Raw genomic sequence first — 16,071 nt, 5'->3', positions numbered from 1 at the left:
CCCTCTGGATCTGCATCCCGAACCCACCCCAAAGAGATGCTGGGTCCAGCATCTGCATCCCAAACCCACCCCAGCACCACCCAAGGGTGCTCATCCTCTCTGGATCTCCATCCCCTTACTCAACCCCTGGGGTTCTGCTGGCCCCAAACCACCCCAGGCAGCACCCAGGGGTGCTCAGCCCTCCCTCAGCTCCCCGGGGGTGTCCCTGGAGCGGATGGCGGTGGGACAGGGCCAGCTGTGTCCCCGCAGCCCCCCGGCCATGGCACCCCGCGGGTCGCTGCTGCTGCTGCTGGCTCTGCTGCTGCTGAGCTGCTCCCTGCCCCGTGGCCACGGCCAGCACTGGTCCCATGGCTGGTACCCGGGGGGCAAACGGGACCTCCGGACCCCCACAAACCTCCAGGTAGGGTCACCCCCCTCCAGGTCATTGCCTTCCCTCCGGGGGTGAATCCCCACCGCCCCAGAGGGTGATGCCCAGCCCGGCTGTGTCCCCCTGCCCCAGGGTTTGTGTCCCTCCCCCCCGGGGTAAAACCTGCTGCTCCTGGGGTTTTAATCCCTCTGGGTTATCCCCACCGAGTTACCCTGTCCCAAATTATCCTCCCTGGATTATACCCGCTCGCAATTATCTCCCCGCCGAGTTCTTGGATTTATCCCCGCCTCAGATTAAACCCCATTCCGGTTTTATGACCCCCACGGGCTATAATCCCCCCAAATTATTCCCCTCCCCGAATTATCTGGATTTATCACCCCCACGGGCTATAATCCCCCCAAATTATTCCCCTCCCCGAATTATCCGGATTTATCACCCCCACGGGCTATAATCCTCCCGGGTTATCCCCCTCCCCGAATTATCTCCCCCGCAGATTATCCCCTTTTTCCCTGGTTATCTTCCCCACAGATTCACCTTCCTCCCCGAAATCCCCGCAGTTTTTCCACCCTGGAATTCCCCCCACTGGCGGGGTGATCCCCCCATCCCGGGTGTTTTACCCCAACGTGTGTCCCCCTTTTTCCCACTCCCGCAGATCCCGTCCCCTCTCGGGCGCTGCCGTCCCCTCCCGTGTCCCCTCCGGCGGGAGGAGCCGCTGCCGGTGAGCGGGATCGGGGCTGGGGGGTCCAGGGGGGGTCCCCGGGACCGGCACTGACCGATCCCCCCCGTCCCTCTCCCGCAGCGACCCGCGCTGCGCCCCTGACCGGACCCAGCGAGCCCGGCGGGACCGAACCGGGACCGAACCGGGACCGAACCGGGACCCACCCGCGGGGAATAAAGGGGCTGGGGGGGATCTGTGAGCAGTGATGGTGATGGGGGGCTCGCCTGGGGGATGATGGGGGTGGCATGTGTGCCATGGGGACAGTGGTGTCCCGTGGGGACAGTGGTGTCCATTGGGGATAACGGTGTCCATGAGGGATGCAATCCCGTGCGGGGAATTCGTGTGATGGTGGGGGGGATGATCTGTCCCGTGGGGGCTGTGTCCCGTGGGTGGGATTCCTGTCCCGAGGGGGGCTCTGTCCCTTGGGGGGTGTCTGAGAAGGGGAGGTTGTGTCTCCTGTGGGTACCGTGTCCTGCTCCTTGGGACAGCGCTCGGGAATTCGTGTCCCGCGGAGTGCGGGTGTGCGATGCGAAGGGGCTGTGTTGTGTCTTTTGGGGTGCCGTGTCTCGTGGGCGGCTGTTCCCTGGGGGATTCCTTTTCCTTAGGGGTCCGCGTCCATGTCCGGCAGGGGTGTCCCTGTGTCCCTGTCCCGTGGGGGGGGGTCAGTTTCACAAGCGAGTGTCTCTGCCCCACAGGTGTCCCTGTCCGTGTAGAGTGCCCGGTGTCCCACGGCTGTCCCTGTCTCGTGTAGGGTGCCCGTGTCCCGTGGGGGTGTCCCTGCCCCATAGATGTCCATGTCCCATGGCTGTCCCTGTCCCCCTCCCCTCCCCGACTCCATTTCCCATCAGGCCCCGCTCCCTCCTCCCTTCCCGTGACGCCGCGCGCGCGGGCCCGCTCTCTGACGTCACTCCCCGCGCCGTGACGTCACTGCCGCGCCGCCATGCTACCGGCGCTGAGGCGCTGCCGCCCGGGGCCCGTCCCGCTGCCGGTCCTGGCGGCCGCGCTGGGGCCCGGCCCTTTCCCGGGGCTCTGTCCCGGCTGGTCCCCGCGGGCGGTGCCGGCGCGGGGCCGCAAGACCCGCAGCGATCCCCCCGCCACGTCTAAGGCGGGCCGGGTGAAGCTGCCGCCGCCCGTGGACCCCGAGGAGCTGCTGGTGGTGCAGGAGCGGTACCGGCAGTACCGGCTGGTGCTCAGCGCCCTCCGGTACCGGCACGGGCTGGGGATGGCTTGTGGGGCAGGGTTGGGCTGTGGCGATGGAGTGTTTGGGAGCTGGAGCTATGGGGCTGCTGTGGGGCCGGGGAAGGGCGGGTATGGGCTGGTCTGGGACTGGTTCTGGGGTGAAGAGGAGGATTGGGGGTGGTTGTGGGTTTGGGTAAGGGACTGGCTGTGGGGCAGGGGAGGGTTGAAGGGCTGGGTACAGCGCAGGGGGCTGGGTGTGGGGTTTCTGGGGGCTGACTGGACTGGGTACAGGGTTGGCTGGAGGGTTGGGGTCTGGGTGTAGGGTTGTGAGGCTGCTGTGGGGCAGGGGAAGGTTGGGGTTGGCTGTGGCTCTGGGTACGGAGTTGGAGGCTGAGTAAGGTGCTGGGGGCTGGTATGGAACAAGAGAGGCTTGGTGGCTGAGTGTGGGACTGGCTATGGGGTGGGAGGCTGGATATGGGGCTGTGAGGCAGGGAAGCGGCCATTTGGGGACCTTTGTAACAGGAGCAGGTAGATCCTGGGATACTGGGGTTTAGGAAGGGGTGGTGGGACTGCAGTGCTGTGGGAAGGGGTGGTGAGTCTGATACTGATGTGTGGCAGAGGAGGGTCAGGGTGGTGGGATGGGTGGGCAGGGTGGTGGGGCCGGCTCTGCTATGGGGCAGTCTGGGGAGAACCCGCTGTGCTGACAGCCCCGGGCAGGAGCTGAGTGCCCTCCCCTCCTCCTGACAGGGCGGAGTTCAGGGCCGAGGTGCTGCAGAAGAAGCGGGAGGAGCGCCTGGCTGCCGAGGGCTCGGTGGAGGAGCAGGAGGAGCACCGGCGCCTGATGGCCTGGAATGATGAGGAGAACGCCCGGCAGCGGGCACGCAGGTCAGCACAGCCCCTGCAGGCCCGGGGAACCCTGCCCTGCCTGGCTCCGACCTCTGCTCAGGCTCCCTTAGAGTCTGGTCTGATATTTACAGAGAAATTTGGGCAGGGTCACTTTGGGCTGAGTTAGGAACTGGTTGATGGTGGGGAATGGTCACATCAGTCACCAGTGGTGTCCCCAGGGATCAGGGCTGGGCCCAGTCCTGTTAAATGTCTTTGTTGGTGATCTGGATGAGGGGTTTGAGTTCACCATCAGCAAATTTGCAGGTGACACCAAGCTGGGTGTGAGTGGGTGTGCTGTAGAGGATAGAGACCTGAACAGGCTGTATCCAGGGACTGAATCCAAGGATATGAGGTTTAACAAGAGCAAGTGTGGGGTCCTGCACTTTGGCCACAACAATCCCTGCAGCACTGCAGGCTGGGGACAGAGTGGCTGGACAGCAGCCAGGCAGAAAGGGACCTGGGGACACTGATGGACAGCAGGCTGGACATGAGCCAACAGTGTGCCCTGGTGGCCAAGAAGGCCAATGGCTCCTGGCCTGGATCAGGAATTGTGTGGCCAGCAGGAGCAGGGCAGTGATTCTTCCCCTGTGCTCAGCACTGGTGAGGCAGCACCTCGAGTGCTGTGTCCAGTTCTGGCCCCCAATTTAGGAAGGACGTTGAGATCCTGGAGTTTGTCCAGGGAAAGGCAGCAAAGCTGGGGAAGGGCCTGGAACACAAGTCCTGGTAGGAGCAGCTGGGAAGACTCAGCCTGGGCAAAAGGAGGGTAAAGGGAGACTTTGTCACTCTCCACAACTCCCTGACAGGAGGGTGCAGCCAGGATGGGTCAGGATCTGCTCCCTGGCAGCCTGAGAGCAGAGGACAAGAGGGCACAGCCTTTTCCACCCTAATTGATTCTGTGATTCTGGGAAATCCTGACCTTTTCAAATAAATCTGCCTGTGCAGCTGTCATGGTTCCCGTGCCTTTTGCTGCTGAGGACCAAGTCAAGGTGTTCTGGGCAGCTTCCTGCTCTCCTGGGGATGGAAGTGTCACCTCATGCATCAGATTTTCCTTTCTGTCTGGCAGAGAGGAGCGACTCAGGAAACAAGAGGAGGAGGAGAAGAGGAGGAAGTTAGAGATTGCAGAGAAACAGGCCAGGAAAATGGAGGCTTTCGTGGAGGAGAAGGAGAAGGAAGTTCTCCAGCTGCAGGTAAGAGCAGCTGGTGCCTCCTGGGGAACCAGGCTGCCAGAATTCCCTGCCAGGGAGCCATGTGGAAGCCGTGGGCTTGTTTTCCACAGATTTTTCAGTCAGCAGCTGGGAACACAAGCGTTGGCACCTTCCAGGGGTGTTGACAGTGCGTGGATGGGAGAGAGCTTGAGCCAGAGCTCTAGGAACAGGGTGGGATAATCCTGAGGGGGATAATCCTTTTCCTTTGGTTCAGGAGGAAGCCAAAAACTTCATCACCCTTGAGAACCTGGAGGCACGGATCGAGGAGTGCCTGGACAACCCACAGAACTACAACTTTGCCATCGACAAGGACGGGCGGATCGTGAAGCGCACGATGCTGTCATAGCAGCCCTGGCATGGGGCTCCAGAGCCCCACACACAGCACAGATCCTTCCTCTGAGTGGGTAAATTGACCACAGAAGTGGTGGAGAAAGGCCACAGGTGTGGCTCTGCTGTTTCCAAAGGGTTAATGTCTGTGGGAAAGGGGGTGAGGGGGAACTCGGAGGCTCCAGCAGTCTGGCTCAGCCCTGTTGCTGTGCCTGTGATCTCACCTCCCACCTGTTTGGATCCCTCCTGCCTTCTCACACAGCACGTGGGGAGGAGCAGGAGCAGTCCTGAGGCAGAGCCTGGCTCTGAGCTCCTCACTGTCAGCTCCTCTGGGTGCTTCCAAAGGCAAACAAGAGCTGAATGAATTTGTAGGAAACACTGACCTTCCCTTTTTTTGTTGTTGGGGTAAGGAATTAATTATAATCCTGATTTCACATTTTAAACCCTCCTTTGCACATCTCTTGGTGTGGCTGAATAATAAAATGTGTCTGAATGATCCAGAATTTCTGGTGTCTCCTTATTCCTCCCTTCAGCCTTAATTTATTCATCACCTGAAACTGATGGTGTAGATAAAATTGTAATGACTTTGGGTGTTCTGGGTTGTTGGGATCATGTAGACTGTCAGCTTCATCCTAAAACTTCTGGTTTTGGGCTGCCCAGCTTTGAGCCTGGAGTTTGCTGTGGTTCAGCCATGGTCTGCAGGTCCCTCTCCCTCCCTCCCTCCCTCCCTCCCTCCCTCCCTCCCTCCCTCCAATAATTGACCTGAAATCCTCTCTTTTTACCTCCACTTTTCCCTGAAAGTGTCTTTTTCTTTTCTCCCCAGCCTGCACCTCAACCAGGCGAGTGCACAAAACCCACAGACTTCTGTCTGGATTGTTTTTCTGTCCAAGTTTTATTTCTAATTAAGCTCATCACTTCAGTGTGAGTCACAGCCCGAGGTGGGGCTGGGACAGTGATGGACGCGGGATCCTGCGGATTCTCTCCCGGGTGGGCTACACAAAAAGCATCTCCTGGTCACAGGATGAGTCAGTGCTGCAGCCCTCTGAGGGGAGAGAGGGGGGAGTGTGGTGTGAAACCAGACAGCACCGACCAGACCCCAGGGACCCCCCAAAACGGGCCCTGGAGATCCCTGAAACAGCCCACAGGGACTCCCCAAATCAGCTCCCAGAGATCTCTGAACCATCCCACAGAGATCTCCCAAAATGGGCCCCAGAGATCCCCGAAACAGCCCACAGGGACTCCCTAAAACAGCCCCCAGCAATCCCTGGAACAGCCCACAAGGACTCCCCGGATCAGCTCCCAGAGATCTATGAAACAGCCCCCAGAGATCCCCAAAACATTGAGACCCTCTGAAACAGCCCCCAGGGACCCCTAAAAACAGCCCCCAGAAATCCCCAAAGCACCCAGAGACCCCCTGAAGCAGCCCTCAGTTACCCCCAGAAAACAGCCCCCGTAGATCCCTGAAACAGCCTCCAGAAATCCCCCAAAACAGCCTCCAGAAATCCCCCAAAACAGCCCCCAGAAATCCCCGGAACACCCAGAGACCCCCAAAAACAGCCCCCAGGGACCCCCGGGCACTGGGGTTTAATGAGCTCGTGCTCACTCCGTTCTCCCGGGATTTATAGCAGAATCTCTGGTAGTTTAATTTAGGGAGGAGGGTGGGATTTTGAGAAAAACTAATAGGAGAAGGAGGGGACGTGGGTCCTGCACGTGCTCAGCCCCCAAAATTTGTTCGCTGTCTGCTTCCCTCCTACCCTAAACCCTCCGGATCTCATCCCTTCCCTGGGGTGTGGATGGATGGATGGATGGATGGATACACGGATGGGACAAAGACAATCCCTTGGCCATCCTCCCCTCTCCCACTGTCCTATAGAATTCCCTCCCGGCTGTGCGAGGGCTCCGTGCAGCCATCCCGGGATCCCGTGCCGTCCTCACCGGTGCTGCAGCAGATGCCGGGAGCGGCGCAGCTCCCTCCGGATCCGCAGGGTTTGTGTCCCGACTCGCAGGGGGTGGGTAGGAAATTTTCCTCCTGGCACCGCAGCGTTTCCGAGGTGCCGATGTAGCATCCCAGCTCCTCCCCGCAGCAGATGTTGGGTCCGAAGCAGTGACCCTTGTTCCTGGGGCCGCAGGGCAGGCACTGCTCGGGGAACAGGGGAAGGAGGTTGGGAGAAGGGAAGGATGGGGGTTTGGAGCACCCTGAACCTTCCCGGACCTACCTTCCTGATATCCATGTCCAGCACTGCGCGTTTGCCCCCGATGGGGCAGTTCTGGATGTAGCAAGCAGAGGAGAGAGTCAGGAGCCCCAGGAGGCAGAGAGCCAGAGCCTTGCAGGACATAGCGGCAGGACAAGGCGGATTTTTGGCTGCCCATCCCAACCACTGGCCCTGTATTTATAGTCCTGGCTCCTACTTAGAGATTCTGGCACCAGCGTCACCCGTGTTCCTTAAAAACCACAAGGCATTGCTTCCCACAGCAGAGGGCTCGGCTAATAGGCAGAGGTCGAGGACGTGAGGTCAAGGACAAGGTGTTGGTTTTCTCCTCTGTGATGAGTCCAGCAGCAGCAGGAACGTGTGGAGGTTGTGGATGGAGCTGGATAAATGTGTGGAGGTTGTGGATGGGGCTGGGTGGATGTGTGGAGGTTGTGGATGGGGCTGGATAAATGTGTGGAGGTTGTGGATGGGGCTGGATAAATGTGTGGAGGTTGTGGATGGGGCTGGGTGAACATGTGGAGGTTGTGGATGGGGCTGGATAAATGTGTGGAGGTTGTGGATGGGGCTGGGTGGATGTGTGGAGGTTGTGGATGGAGCTGGATAAATGTGTGGAGGTTGTGGATGGGGCTGGGTGGATGTGTGGAGGTTGTGGATGGGGCTGGGTGAACGTGTGGAGGTTGTGGATGGAGCTGGATAAATGTGTGGAGGTTGTGGATGGGGCTGGGTGGATGTGTGGAGGTTGTGGATGGAGCTGGGTGAACGTGTGGAGGTTGTGGATGGAGTCTGGGGTTTGGGGTCCCTCTCCACTCACCACTTAGGGCTGCTGAGCCGTGGTGTGTCCCATTGGGAGCCCCTCTGGCATGGAGAGGGTAGGGATGAAGGAAGGCAGCTGCAGGTGGGATGTGTCCACCCAGGAGCGGGATGAGAGGGGCATGTGCTTCCTTTGGCTTCAAGTCCCTTTGGGTGGGAGAAGCAATCCCATATCCTCTGGGATCATCCATGGGATCTGGGGTGGGGAATGTTCTTGTGGGTCCTGCCCAGCCACCCGTGCCTGGCCTTTGGGGGATGCTCAGCACTGAGCTCACCCCACTCAGGGACAGCAGTGACACCCAACCCATCCCCACTCACTTTCATCCAACATCTCCACAGCCACACGAGAACACCAAACCTCCTGGGCAAAGGCCTGAAATCCCAAATTTCCCCACTGCTTCTCCTTGGAGCTGCACACAGGTGTTGGATGTGGTGTCCTGAGCCACAGCAGCAGCACACAAAGCCCCCCCCCCCCCTCCCCGAGAAGCAGCGCTGAGGATGAGGCCGAAGGCTGATGCAACCGCCCTGGGTCCTGCTCACCCCGGCCCCTTGCCTTCCTTATCCCAATTAAGAGCTTCCCCGCTTGAATAAATTTCCCTGCTGAGGACAAAACTTGACGTCCACTGAGATCATTACCCTGCACTGGCTTAATTGGGAATTAGGCAGCCCAGAGCCGGACAGCCATGACCTTTTCCTGTCCCTCTGGCTTGATTCAAAATCCGCCACTTAGCGCAGCCATCACGAGGGCAGCCAGGTCCCTGTCACCCAGCCGGGGTCAGTCCCAGTCCCTGGGGACAAGGCAGGCACTGGGATCCATGGTAATGGGTTGGAAATGGGGCTCAGCACCCGCTGTGTGCTGTCCCAGCAGCTCAGCTCCAACTGCAGCACAGCGTGGAGGGAGGGAATTGTCATCCCAGAGCCCCTACGGCTGCTCCAGGGGGGCCCAGACCCCTGCAGGATGTGTCTCAGGTAGGAAAGTGAGGAAAAAAAATCCAGGTATCAACCCCTGATGCTTTTGGGGGACTCCTTTTTTGCCTGATTTTGAGGTGTTCATCAGATGGAGCATTCCCAGCTCAGCCACACATTCCGGGAGCTGCAGGAATGTTGGGGGTTCACATCCTGCATCTTGGAAAAGTCAGAGTGCTAGAGCTGGGCTGAGAGCCCAATTCCCTCATCCCAGCTTGGAGTCCCCCATCCATGCTGGTGTCACCCCTCTCCCAATGATTTTGGGGTGATTTGGGGCTGTCCCTCTCCCCAGGGCTGGGATGGGATGCTGGCTGTGGGAAGCAGGTCCTGGATCAATCCTGCATGCCCCTGAGAGGGCAGGATGGATCCCTCGGGTGTCAGGGAGCTCCACCTCCCCGGAGGTGCCACCTCCCTCAGGGACACTATAAAGGACGAGCTGTCCCCTGTGCCGTGGCCAGTGCCAGCCCGGAGAGACCTCGGAGCAAGGACCCCGCAGGGTAAGAGAGCCGGGAGAGGGTCGGGATAATGGGACCCCAAATTTTGGGGTGTGACCGTGGGATAACGGGGTCTGATCCTCCCTGTCAGTGGCCAGAGGGGATGGGCAAGGGTGAGAACAGCCCTGGAGGGGATCTTTGGAGCTGGAAGCCCAAACCTCTCTGCCCTTGAGGGATTTGGGGTACTTTTCCTTACTTTCTATCATTTTTAGTAGATGCTGTGCTGATTCCTGATGGCACCAAGGCCCCGAATCCGCCCCAAAGAGGGGCTCGGCCACGAGGTAACACAAGGGTGACACATCCCAGCTGTCCCCAGGCTCCTGGGGCTGGGGGTGCTGGCTGGGACTCGATGGCCAGACCCCAAATTCCAGCTCTGCCTGAGCTCCTTCCCTTGGCAGCTACAAGGACGGGGCCAAATCCTGCACCCAGCCCAGCCAACCCATGTGCACTCTGCAGGGATTTGGGGACAAAAGAGCCTCCAGCACCCCCATCCCGAGCCCCAGGCAGATCCCCTGGAGCCCCCATGAGCCATCCCCAGTGCCCAGGACGAGGCCACCACAGTGCACGAGGATTTTATTGGGTCTCGTATGTACAGAGCCGAGGTGGGGGGGTCGCTCAGGGTTTTGGGGGACTCCCAACGCCCTGGCTCAGAGCAGGGGGTGCCTGCCCTGCTGCTGCTGCTGCCGGTTTGCCAAGTGCATGAGCTTGAGGAGCAGATCTCCGGCCGAGCCATCCATCACCGTCAGGTTCTTCTCGTCCGCCGCATCCTGAGCGCCGTCGCTGCCCTCGTCCAAGCAGCCGCTGTCCATGGAGCACGTCTCTGCAGCAGGAGGCAAAACGTGGCGATGGAACAGGTTATTTGGGATCACTAGGGGGTTCTTGTGGGCTGGGGAAGGGGTTGGTGGCAGCCAGGGGGGCCCGCACAGCTCCAGCTCCAGTTTTGTCTCTCCCGTTAATCACGGAGCGAGGCTGGATTTTCTGGCATATCAGGGAGGCGGTGCTGGCCAGGAAAAAGCTCACGGTGGGTCAGGAAGGAGCTCCGAGCCCAATCCTTTCGAATCAGAATGGTTTGGGTCGGAAGGGACATTAAAAACTAAAAGACCCTTCAAAGACCCTTCTTATCCCGCCCCTGCCATGGTCAGGGACACCTCCCACTATTCCAGGTTGCTCCAAGCCCTGTCCAACTTGGGACACTTCCAGGGATCCAGGGGCAGCTACAGCTTCTCTGAGCACCCTGTACCAGGGCCTCCCCACCCTTTACAGGAAAGAATTCCTTCCTTACTCTGAACCAACCATCCCCAAATGATCTCTGAACGGCGCCAACACCGCTTTCACTCCATACCTCAGTTTCCCCTCCCTAAGAATAAACCCCACCACCAGATAATCTCTAGTTGGAGACTTCTCCCCATGGCCATTCCCCCCACCGTCCCCATCCCGCGCTGTCGGTGTCCCGGTTACCGGCGGTGCAGCAGATGCCGGGCGCGGCGCAGCGGCCCCCGGAGCCGCAGGGCTGCTCGCCAGCCTGGCAGGGCGAGGGCAGGAAATCTTCCTCTGCACAGCGCCGGGTCTCCGCCGTGCCCAGGTAGCAGCCCAGCTCCGCCCCGCAGCAGATGCCGGGCCCGAAGCAGTTGCCTCTGTTGCCGGGGCCGCAGGGCATGCACTGCGGGAAGGAGCTGCCTCAGTGCCCGCACCCCAAAAAATTCTTCTTTGTATTAGAAACCCCCTATGCCAATGCACAGGCAACAGGACTCTGCCCTGCACCCCCATGCCACAGCCCAGCCCCTGTTTTTGGGGTGTTTTTGTGCACCCGGGGTTCTCTCCCAGTCCCAACCCCATCACTCCCCTCCAGCATCCCCTCCCAGAGCTGCATCAGTCAAACCAGCATCCCACAAAGCAGCATCTCCCCCTAAACCAGCATCCCACAAAACAGTATTTCTCCCTAAACCAGCATCCCATAAAGCAGCATCTCCCCCTAAACCAGCATCCCACAAAGCAGAATCCCCCCCCTAAACCAGCATCCCACAAAGGAGCATCTCTCCCTAAACCAGGATCCCACAACGCAGCATCCCTCCCCAAACCAAATCTTTCTGTGATTTCTAGAAAGCATCTCCCCACCAGCCCCTCTTGGAGGTGCCACGCTGCCACCAGCGCTGGTGGCTGTGACCTTGTGTCCCCGCTCTGGGGTGTCCCCATGACCTCCCTGTCCCCTCTCCATGTGCTGTCCTGTCCTGCTCCCCCACTGTGGCCAAGCTTGAGCCTCTTCTCGAGGTGCCAGCAGCACTTCGGCGTGGTCACTTATCCACCACTGCCCCGTGGCGTGTCCCTCAGCCATCCCAAAAATCCCCACTGCTGCCGGGAGCGTGGCACAGCCAGGGGTACCTGCAGGTGACAGGGAGCTCCTGCACCCCACGGAGCCCCTCTGTCCCTCCTGGAGCTCCATCCCGTGCCCCAATCTCCCATCCCGGCCCGTACCTGTCGCAGAGCTGTGTCTGCCAGAGCTCGCTTGCCGCCCCGGGGGCAGTTCTGGATGTAGCAGGCGGAGGACAAGGCGAGGAGGCAGAGGAAGGAGAGGGGCAGCGAAGGCTCTGCCATGGTGCAGGGTGCCCGTGCCAGGGGAAGCTGCTCCAGCTGCGTCTGGCCCCGTGCTGAGAGAGCTGCTATTTATGCTGCCATCACCCCTTCCCAGGGGAGGAGGAGGAGGAAGGAGAGGGATGGGTTGAGTTGTGTTTTTTTTGTTGTTGTTGTATTTTTTTTTTTAATTCCTGTCTCTCTTTTTTTTTTTTCTTTTTTTCTTTTTTTTTTTTTTTCCCCCAAATCGCATCCAAGCAAATCTGTAATTGAGATGATTCAGTGCAGCAGCACTCAGGGCTGGTGAAACCCACCCTTGGCTGCTCCGAGGGGCACGGGCCAGCCCTGGGATGTTCTTGGGAAGGGGCACTGGATGGGCTGGGGGGTGGATTCAGGGAGAGGAGCTCCTTCAGGTGGTGCCAGTTTGGGGAGGGTTGTGGGTTTGGAAGATGCTGTCCGGGGAAGGATGCGGGTTTGGGGACAGATGTTCATTCAGATGTGGTTTTGGGAAGGATGCAGATTTTGGCAGAGGTGCTGGTTTGGGAGGTGATGCTGGTTTGGGATGGATGTGGATTTTGGGAGATTTGCTTTGGAGTTTGGGATGGATGTGGATTTTGGGAGAGATGCTGTTTTGAGGGGGTGATGCTGGTTTAGAAAGATGCAGATTTTGAGAGAGATGCTGGTCTGCAGGGATGCTGCTCTGGAAGCAATGCTTATTTTTGGGAGGGATAAGGGTTTGCGAGGTGCTGCTTTAGAGAGGGCTGTTTATTTGGAGGATTCTGATTTGGGATTGATGCTGGTTTAGGGAGGGATGCTGATTTGGGGAAGGATGCTGATTTGGGAAGGGATGCTGCTTTGTGGGATGCTGGTTTGACTGATGCAGCTCTGGGAGGGGATGCTGGAGAGGAGTGATGGGGTTGGGACTGGGACAAAACCCCGGGTGCACAAAAACACCCCAAAACCCAGGGGCTGGACTGCAGCATTGGGGTGCAGGGCAGAGCCCTGTCCTCAAAGTGATCTATGGGTGCCACCCACGGCTCTCCTGCCTCTTCCCCCTCTTCTCCAAGAAACCAGAAGGCAGGGAAACCAGCAGGAGAGGGGGAGACCAACAGAAAAGGCACCTTTGGGGCTGGCACCAGCACACTCGTGTCACCCATGGGCTGTCAAAAACATCTGTACAGGAAAAAGACCATCAACAACCCCCTGCCCCATCCAGCCAGGAATATTCCTGTTGTTCCCAGATCCCTTTTCCAGCTGCACCGAGGGCAGCCTCAGCAATGTGAAATGAATATGCAGAGAGGAATCTGGTGCCTGTGACTACCCATCCTCTCTTTCACCCCCCAAAAAAATGCTGGGACTGGCTCAAAGTGATCAGGAGGGGTTTTTTGGGGGGCTGGGAGTGGGCTGGACAATGTGGGGGTGCTGCCAGCTGTGTTCCTGCTTCTGGAGTGGTTTTATCCTTTGCTCATCTTCACATAAGGTGGGGAATTGAGGGAGAGAACCATAAAAATCAGCCTGGACATCACTTGGGGTGGCTGAACATGTTTTTCCCCTGTCCCTCATTAGTTTCCCTCATTTTCTTCTCCTCGTTAACTTTTCTCATCACTTTTCTGCTGGACAAACACCCCAGCCCCAGTTAGAGTGAGGGGAATGGTGGTACCCTGGTGGGGAGGGGGCTGCTCTGCTCCAGCATCCCAAAGGAAACGGTGATCCCACTGCAATCCTCCCTGGAAAACCTTTGTGTTTGTTTCAAAGTGCTTTGAAAAGCTCCACAGGAAGCAGGGAACAAAGCTGGAGGGGGCTGAACCCCAGAGCATCGCTTTGCCCCCCCAAGGGAAACTGAGGCACGCAGGGAAGCATTTAATGCATCAGTGCTGGGGGTCCCAGCCTGCTCCCAGCTCCTGCCGTGCGATTTTGGAGCATGGATCGACCCGGGGGGTGACAGCCCTGGGCTTTGGGGCTTCTGATGGGTGACATGAGGGCGATTTCCTCCCCTCAATGGGGGGTGAAGGTGGCCACAGCCCCTGAGTCAGCCCTCCCTGGGATCGAGGGAGCGGCGAGTTCCCAAATCTGCCCCGTGACGCTGAATCACCCACGTGGGGCAGCCGTGGGGGATTTAATGACCAACATCATTAGCACCAGCCTCGTTTCCCCATCCAAACCCATCCCTTCACAGCGGGAGCCCAAACCCACTTACGTTGCAGGGCCGAGGAGGACGCAAAAGCCCTCGGCTGGGAAAACTTTTCTTTAAAAGAACCCCAAATGTCAGCTCTAAATTGGGTGTTAGGCGCTCGTGCTCCGTCTCTTCATTACTGTATCGTAAAATTACATTAGCTGGGAACGATCTGCATTCAAATGACTCTGTGTCTGGAATGATAACGCAGGAATATGAGATTAAAATGTAATTATGCTCTTTAAAGTCAAGGAAGGTTAATAAAATGTTTTTCCAAGTTGCAGAGGCTCCGCAGCCGCAACGCAGAATCACTTACGGGAATCAAAGGGAGGATGAGGTGGGAACGGGGAAAATGGGTAGAAAACACACAAAGGGGGTTTTGGGGAGGGAAATATCGGGGTCACCTGGGGTGAGCCATGGGACAAGTGATCCCAGGGGGATGGGTTTCCCAGGGGTGGGCAGAGCCAGCCCCGCTGGGCTGTGATGGTCTCTGGTAGCCGGGGCACTGCTGAGCCCCCATCCCACACCCCACTCCCAGCTGAGGCCTTGGGGGTACTCAGAGTCCTACCCCAAATCCTCCAACAACAGCCCCAAGGTCCCTTCTTGGTGTCTCCAGCTCTGCCACGTCCCTGCTCTTCCCAGGCTCTTCCCCAGAGGATGTCCCTTCCTTAGCACTGATCTCCTAACAACGCTCACAGGGTGTGGCCGGTGCCAGGGCGTTCATCCCTATCCCAGCTCCCCTCGGGAATGAAGGGAATCCTAAAAGTCTGACCTGGGCTGGGAATGGGACAGCACCCACAAATCTGTCCCCTTGCTCAGCCCCAGATCTTGTAGACACCAGCAAAAGGGCTGGGGCTGCCCGAGGGGCTCTGCCACGGAGATCATGGAATATTTGAGGCTGGAAAAGCTCTCCAAGATCATTGAGTCCAACCACTCCTCTAGCACTGCCAAAGCCACCAATAATCCATGTCCCCAGGTGCCACATCCACTTGGCTTTTAAATCCCTCCAGGGATGGGGACTCCTGCACTGCCCTGGGCAGCCGGGCCAGTGTCTGACCATCCTGTCCACGAATAAATCTTCCCTAATATCCAATCTGAATCTTCCCCTTCCTTCATTAACAGCAGGAGCTTCGTTAGCTCCGGAGCCCCCAGCGAGGTTTGTGAGAGCCCTTTGGGAGGCAGGAGAAGGGATGGAGGTGCTGGAGCTTGGCTGCAGCACACACAGCTCCCAGGGCCAAAGTTGAACCAGGATAAATGAGAGTGACAACATTCAATCAGCATAAATCAGAGGATGTTGGAAAATGGGATGAATTTCACTGATTTGTGCATTTCCTGCCTTTGCTGTGGCTACAGGAGGATGCAGCAGGGAAGGAGAAATTTTTGAAGATGTCCCATGGAGAGGGCAAGGGAGAGCTCCCTGCTCCTGCCTGGGAGCTCTAATGCTCCTCCAATGGATCTGTCACTGTCACCGTGGCCCCGTGGCTGAGGGGTGGTGGGGAGGGGGATCCTGTGGGACACACATTGAGAAAGTAAGAAAATTACAGCCTGAAAAATATTCCAGGCTGGAGCTTTTCAGCTCTGTTCCCAGTCCATAAGCTGGTCCAGCTCAAGGCTAGGGAGAATTTCTCTCAGGGTAATCATTTGGTCAAAATAAAAAGGAATTAATAACAAGATAGAACACCTGTTGTGGTGTGGACCAGGCCCTGGCAATGGGGTGTCTTCTCTCTGAACCAATCACCTTTTCTCTACTCTTGGAGTTGCAGTCATGCTATAAAGCCAAGTGTGTTTCTGAATAAACTTGGCTCTCTCTTTCCTGTCATGAAAGATGACCATGTAGCTGTGCATTTTATTCCCGCTGCACTTAAAGGGTTAAAACCCCTTTCCATGGCTACAGGATCCTGCACCTCCTCCCCTCACATCACAGATAAAGATGCTCCTGTGCTTCCCTGACAGCTGGAAAACAACTTTGATGCCTCTTTAAAGGCAGCAGAGCCAACGTCGAGATCGGCTGGGGCACTGCTTTGATCATTTCCATGGCCAATCCATCCTGCTGGGATGTGGATGTCACACTGGGAGGTCACTGACCAACAAGGGATGGATTTATCCAAAAAATGCTTGAAGGACAGCATTAGAGGAAATTGCTCAGGCTGCAATCAATTGCATTCCCCA

General features: G+C 58.0%; 3 protein-coding genes across 3 annotated transcripts; 1 reads left to right on the top strand and 2 right to left on the bottom strand.

Moving 5' to 3' along the window:
• The first annotated feature begins 1,991 nt into the window (after positions 1–1,991).
• On the top strand, positions 1,992–5,184 carry MRPS26 (mitochondrial ribosomal protein S26). The gene is made up of 4 exons (XM_014876182.2): positions 1,992–2,288; positions 3,012–3,149; positions 4,213–4,336; positions 4,569–5,184. The coding sequence occupies exons 1-4, from the start codon at positions 2,026–2,028 to the stop codon at positions 4,698–4,700; spliced, it is 657 nt and encodes a 218-aa protein (XP_014731668.2). The 5' UTR covers positions 1,992–2,025; the 3' UTR covers positions 4,701–5,184.
• Positions 5,185–5,554: 370 nt separating this feature from the next.
• Positions 5,555–7,059, bottom strand: LOC106853126 (neurophysin 1-like). The gene is made up of 3 exons (XM_014876176.2): positions 6,898–7,059; positions 6,617–6,818; positions 5,555–5,723 (listed from the first exon to the last, which is right to left on the bottom strand). The coding sequence occupies exons 1-3, from the start codon at positions 7,015–7,017 to the stop codon at positions 5,674–5,676; spliced, it is 372 nt and encodes a 123-aa protein (XP_014731662.1). The 5' UTR covers positions 7,018–7,059; the 3' UTR covers positions 5,555–5,673.
• Positions 7,060–9,717: 2,658 nt separating this feature from the next.
• On the bottom strand, positions 9,718–11,824 carry LOC106853124 (vasotocin-neurophysin VT-like). Its single transcript, XM_014876174.2, has 3 exons — positions 11,634–11,824; positions 10,620–10,821; positions 9,718–9,981 (listed from the first exon to the last, which is right to left on the bottom strand). The coding sequence occupies exons 1-3, from the start codon at positions 11,751–11,753 to the stop codon at positions 9,809–9,811; spliced, it is 495 nt and encodes a 164-aa protein (XP_014731660.1). The 5' UTR covers positions 11,754–11,824; the 3' UTR covers positions 9,718–9,808.
• Positions 11,825–16,071: the final 4,247 nt, after the last annotated feature.

This window comes from Sturnus vulgaris, chromosome 4, assembly GCF_052056855.1.
Source record: "Sturnus vulgaris isolate bStuVul1 chromosome 4, bStuVul1.hap1, whole genome shotgun sequence".
Classification (NCBI taxonomy): domain Eukaryota; kingdom Metazoa; phylum Chordata; class Aves; order Passeriformes; family Sturnidae; genus Sturnus; species Sturnus vulgaris.
Note: the sequence above shows the minus strand (reverse complement) of the source record. Positions and strands in the feature narration are given on the sequence as shown.